Source organism: Tamandua tetradactyla, chromosome 24 (genome assembly GCF_023851605.1).
Source record: "Tamandua tetradactyla isolate mTamTet1 chromosome 24, mTamTet1.pri, whole genome shotgun sequence".
Lineage (NCBI taxonomy): Eukaryota > Metazoa > Chordata > Mammalia > Pilosa > Myrmecophagidae > Tamandua > Tamandua tetradactyla.
Window position 1 is genome coordinate 53,855,616 of NC_135350.1, and position 6,105 is coordinate 53,861,720.

Below are 6,105 nucleotides of genomic sequence, written 5' to 3' on the forward strand. Positions count from 1 at the left end.
GATTGAAAAGTGGTATATTCTCCATAGCCTGTTGGGTTTTCAGCATGCTTTGAAGGTTCATATATTTTATCTCTTCCTTGGACTATAAATATTTGGGCGATAGAAGGCCTGAAGAGGTTGAAGAATACTGAAAATGCCATTGTATTAAGGAAAAGGTAATAGCAGGTGTGAATTTTCTTTTACTTCAATTATATGTGTTCAGTTCAGCAATTAGCAGAATCTCTTGGCAGACATCTTAGAAGTATTTTATTATCCCCCCTTGGCACCCTCAGAACACAGTTAAAGGAAACTGTTGGAGTCAGAACTTAAGTAAATGTACATCTTCTCCATAAGGAAGTATAATAGGGAGCTAAAGGATTTCTTTGATTATTTGAAATGCTGCATAATAGTTCTTATACAAGTTCCTATCATTTTTTTTTTAATGTACATTTAAATTTAATCTTAAAGGTAGCATTTTTGGGTGCAGGACTAAGCTAGTACATTGTATACTTAGAGGTAATCAAAATATTGAGTTTAAGATTTATTTATGGGGTTGAGGCTTAGAAGATATTGCTGATCATTGTTATATTTGAAGGATAGTAAACTAGGTATTAGATATTATGTATCATGTACTCATTGTCTTAAGATAAAGGTGGCTTTAATTTTGCTTGTGTATTTACATGGAGTGTGGCTCATTTTGCATTTTTCTAACTTTGGAGCAGTGTTGTTTCTGCTTTCTCGAGATGGTTGTAACTATTGAAAAAATGTGATAATAAAAAGCAGTTTATTATGAGATACACAGCTTTGAGTGGGAAGATAAAACTTATCCTACAGTCCTAGATTGGTACAGAATATTACAAAAATTTATTTTTCACATGCATAGGACACTGTTAAAAAAACATTCTAAAATTACCATTATGTCTGTTCATGACTTGTGATTGGTTGCTTTAACTGGCTTTTCTCTTATGGAATGTGGTTCTTTATAATGTGTGTTTTCCCTTATATTTTAGCCAAGAGTTGAAGCTAAACCAGAAGTTCAGTCTCAGCCACCTCGCGTGCGTGAACAACGACCTAGAGAGCGACCTGGTTTTCCTCCTAGAGGACCAAGACCAGGTGAGTCAGCTTCCTTTTATAATTTAGCAATTAAAGATTTTAAAAGACTGCACTTAAAAGCATATATATATATATTAATGTGCTTTATATACAGATCCTTTTAATACCAGATTGTTTAAAGATTCAAATAACCTGCTGAAATACAGTCTGGGGCAGAACAACCAATTTTCAGGGGAGTATGTGTTGACATAGCATAGAGACATGTATTTGGAATGCGTAATAGTAGGTTTTGAGACAAATTTTATTTGGTTATTGTCACTGGTTCTAAGAATGCAAACCAACCTGCCAATAACCTATTTTCTTAGTTAGCACTCTTAACTTTTCTCAGTTGAACAGTTCCAAACAAGAATCCTGACACTTCTTGTTTGGATTGTCTTAGGTACTAAGTTGCCATGATTTTTTACTTGTTTACATTATTAGCATATATATGGAATGATTGTAGGTCTGCTTAGATTGCTTTGGGGAGGAGATGGAACATAGTATCCTTCAAATTTAGAGTACGTAGTTATTTTAAAAATAAATGTTTATGCCACTCAGTTATTCCACAACTCTTCCTTATGTGATACCTGTCTTATATGCCTTATTGTGTTCCTTGTGTTCTTGGGAGGATCCAAACATAACAAATCTGATTCCTAGGTGATGGCAAGAGTTTAGTTAAGGAGGAATTATCTGTACTACTAATACTTAACTTTGATAATAATCCGGCCATTAGACCTGGAATAAGAGACTTTAGCAATCTAGTAAAATACCTTCACTTCACAGTTTAGTGTCATGCTGTTTTCTAACCTACCACTAATAAACACATCCACCTCTTTTCAAGGACTGCACCATCTTATTAAACTAAAACAGGAATTAAATGATTTTTATGTTCATTGTTTTGAACTAATTTTTATATGAAGTTGTAAACCTTAGTATCTGTTCTTTATTCTCAGGCAGAGGAGATATTGAACAGAATGAATCTGACAACCGTAGAATAATTCGCTATCCAGATAGTCATCAACTTTTTGTTGGTAACTTGCCACATGATATTGATGAAAATGAATTGAAGGAATTCTTCATGAGTAAGTGGTTTATTTTATGTTATTTTAAAATTTAGCTATAGGTGTATAGAACTTTTTCCATAATATAACCAAAAATTTTTTTGCCTTCATCACTCTCTCTATTAGTGTATCTTTTACCACCATTTCTTATCCAAATTGATCAGAAGGGAGCAGAAGATTGGCTGTTTTCCAATGACTGTGCCTAAGGTTAACTTGGCTTGGTTCAGGAGAGGTTAGGACAAAAGCTGGAAGAAAGCAGTCTTAAGTTTAGACATGAGACTTAACTTATAAGGCAAATACAAGTTAGGAAGAGGAGGAAATTTATTGTTCTCCAAAAGCTGGGTAGGTAACTTTTCTTTACAAAAGAACTAATAAAAATGTGAAAGGATAATGAAATCAGCAGCCAGATATCTTAGGTTAATGGCTTATATGAGTTGAATGCACTTTAGTTGTGACTGAGAGTAGCCCCTTGCAACTTTTATGTGCACATGGATTAAGGCATTAAGGTTATTCTGAACAATTGAAGCCATCAAAATATTCTGTTCAAGTACTTAACCCTTGGTGTAATGTATATTTTCACAGGTTTTGGAAACGTTGTGGAACTTCGCATCAATACCAAGGGTGTTGGGGGAAAGCTTCCAAATTTTGGTTTTGTGGTTTTTGATGACTCTGAACCAGTTCAGAGAATCTTAATTGCAAAAGTAAGTGACTCAAAGGGCATATAATTCAAGACTTTTTTCCTGTAGTAAATAGTATTAATTTGGTGCATTTTAAAACCATAGAGAATCTTTATTTAATGTAAAGCTAAAAATAGTTCATTATGAAATGGTATTTATGCAAAGAATAAATATTTGTTCATAGTTTTAAAGTCTGAGGTGTAGATTGTTCTAAATTTCATTGTTCTGTTGAAGAAAGTTAGAAAACGTGGCACATTAAGAGTTTCATGAAAGATTTTTTTTTCATTTCTTAGGATTTTCTTATTTACCTGTGAAAGGAAATGCATTACTATTGCTGTCTAACCTGCCCATGCATATATTTTCTCTTCTTTTAAAGCCGATTATGTTTCGAGGGGAAGTACGTTTAAATGTGGAAGAGAAAAAAACAAGAGCTGCACGAGAGCGAGAAACCAGAGGAGGTGGTGATGACCGCAGGGATATCAGACGCAGTGATCGAGGTCCTGGTGGCCCACGTGGAATAGTGGGTAGTGGAATGATGCGTGACCGCGATGGACGAGGACCTCCTCCGAGAGGTGGCATGGCACAGAAACTTGGCTCTGGAAGAGGAACCGGGCAAATGGAAGGCCGCTTTGCAGGACAACGTCGCTGAAGCTCCACTGTTGGCAAAGTTTGGGCAGTAGTACATTATTCATCGTGTTTGCATTCTTGTTAATTTTTTTTTTTTTTTTTGGCTTTGGAATGTGACACAGCCTTTTTGATCATTTCTTTGATGTGAAAAGCATCTTTTGGTTATCAGTTAAATTGAGGTGGACATTATTTCCCCAATTTCACAACAGGATTCACACTGTTAATTTATAAATCTAGACTTGGAGAATTAAGGACTGAGAAATGACCATATCTTAAACCGTCTACAACAAAATGAACTTAAAAGGACATGCCCAACTGAATTCAGGTCCTTTGAGTCAAAAAAAAAATCCTCTGCTGCACATTTTGTTTAAGTGTTACTGTTTCTGCTTATTAATGTTGGAAACACAAATAGTGCAATTTGTGCAAATGGAGAATCTTGCCTTTTTCTTGACTCCCCCCCCCAAAATACAAACCAACAGAAACTTGTTATGCACTCATCAAAATGCACTAATGGGTACTCTGAACTCCTCATTAACATTGACATCTGCAACAGGAGGCAACAGGGAAAAGAAAATCATCCTCTTTTCCAGTAGAGAATAGCTTGTGAAATGATGAGGGCATTTTATCTGCTTGCTGTGACCAGCGTGTGTACACACAAACCTTAACAAGACTGCAAGTATATTCCAGAAGGAAATCATTTAGTTATGAACTAAATAACACAATTCAGAACTTCAAATGCTATGGTCTTGAGTATTAGACCAGATTTAGTAGTTCCATATCTAAGATTTTTCTACCTGCCCCTCTTCAGTACAGGGACGGCTGGCTGCTCAACACACTCCTCCTCCTGTTTTTTCTTTCTTTAACTTGTGTACAGTGAAAATTGTCTTTACTGTATTTTTGTTCTCTGGTAATGTAATAAGCATGATGGTGCCTTCTATTATACATCATTCCAGTCTTGCTGGTAATTTTGTACAGTAGTGTATGAATTGCTGTGCTGCAAAGCCAAACAGCTGCAAAATGTTGAAAAATCATTGAAGTGTATAAAAATTGCAGTATCTTAAAATCAGTAAAGTTGACTAGTATATTATTTTCCCTTGTTCTTCAGTTACCAACTTTATGTTCTCTGTGGGAGGGAGCCTTGTGTGTTTGGGAGGGAGAGGGAAAGAGGAAGTCAGAGTCAGTTATTTGAGTAAGTCTGTATTTGACTTTTCTCTAAGCTGAACGTGAATGTAGAAGCGTATCACTTGAGAGGTGCTTTGAAAAGTCAATCAACTTGATGTACATTTTTTTGTGACATTTTAAAAGCAGTCAAATTCCATAAATGGCAAGAAAATCTGAAGTGAGGATACTGCAATTTTCAGAGAAAAGAACAGCAGCTCTTAAGTGTTTGCATTTTCTATTTGGGGGGGGCACGGAACTGTCATTCATTTGCACAATTCTTGAACTGATGTCAGCACCCGCGTGGCCCTGAATTTTAAGTCTGGGACGATATCTTTTATTTTTACATGAATCTTTAAACAATTCTGTGAGCAAAGTTTGTAGCTGCTGGATTATTATGTCTTTATAGTTCCAGTAAACTGCAAGTATGGCAAAGGATATCAAATTTTATGCTTGGAGCATTCAGTACATACCAGTTTCTGATGTTTCAGGTTAGGAGTGGGGTAAATAAGTGTGACCACTTAAAAGCTGCTTGTTAGCATGGAAGACTTCTCCATTCGATTTTAGTAAAAACAAAAAATGCACTTGATATAGTAGCAAATTGTTTCCAAATTATGCAGCTGGTTGCTGTCTAGTAAACTACCAAATGATGACTCGCTCGTATTTTGTTGTTCATGTATTGGGCAGTATGAGTAAAATTAAATGTCTTTTATCTTTTTTTCCCCCCTTAATGAGGTCTTCCATGTTTGAGGAAATGTCTTGCACTATTGCATTTATTTTGGGGGACACAAATTTCTCATAGTTTCCATTGGCGGGGGGGCTGGGGGTGTCTAGGGATTTTTCTCCCCCGTTTTAAACAGTTTTACACTTTGTGATGTTAGGTGTAAGTACTTGAAGTTCTTAGCAGAAAATTACTTTTAAGGTTTGAAGTCTTTATTCAAACTGCTTTTAAATAAGTGGTTTATTGTCAGTGTTCCCTTTTTTAAAATGTTTTCCCTCTACTCTTTTTTTTTTTTTCTCTTCCCATTTTAGATATATAAAATTTACAGTCTAGGATATTGCCCTGATCTGGCACCAAAAGTTAAGTGAATAGAAAATTAAATTAAGAAGCCATTCAGCTTCAGTCTTTACATACCATGAATAAAACATCAAAACATCACGTGGAGAGGTTTACATGGTGATAGTTCACCTGCAGTACTGTGGACTTTCAACGTTTTGTCCCCTTTTCAGTGAAGTAAAGATACTCATCTACCATTACTGTTATTTGCTGTTTATTTTATTTTTGATGGTAATATTCTATCCTTAAGACACTATTGCAACCAAATTGGGTTTACCATCTTGGCTTTAGTAGGTATAGAAGACAATGGATTACCATCTTTATTGCTGTAATGTGTTAAGCATTATATGCTAGTAGAATTTAGTTTGTTTCAGGTGAAAAGTATTCTTTGAGTTTCCATTTTGAATGTGTTTGGACTAAACATACAATAAACTACTGATGTCTGCAGCATTTA

General features: G+C 35.3%; 1 protein-coding gene across 2 annotated transcripts in view; it reads left to right on the forward strand.

Annotated features, from left to right (window-relative positions):
- G3BP2 (G3BP stress granule assembly factor 2) overlaps window positions 1-6,105 on the forward strand; it is a 35,333-nt gene extending 29,228 nt beyond the window's left edge. For both annotated transcript variants that reach the window (XM_077143150.1, XM_077143151.1), the window contains 4 exons: window positions 990-1,092; window positions 2,025-2,153; window positions 2,715-2,833; window positions 3,186-6,105. In XM_077143150.1, the coding sequence (XP_076999265.1) occupies window positions 990-1,092; window positions 2,025-2,153; window positions 2,715-2,833; window positions 3,186-3,458 (624 nt within the window). In that variant the 3' untranslated portion in view covers window positions 3,459-6,105. The remainder of the gene's footprint in view (window positions 1-989; window positions 1,093-2,024; window positions 2,154-2,714; window positions 2,834-3,185) is intronic.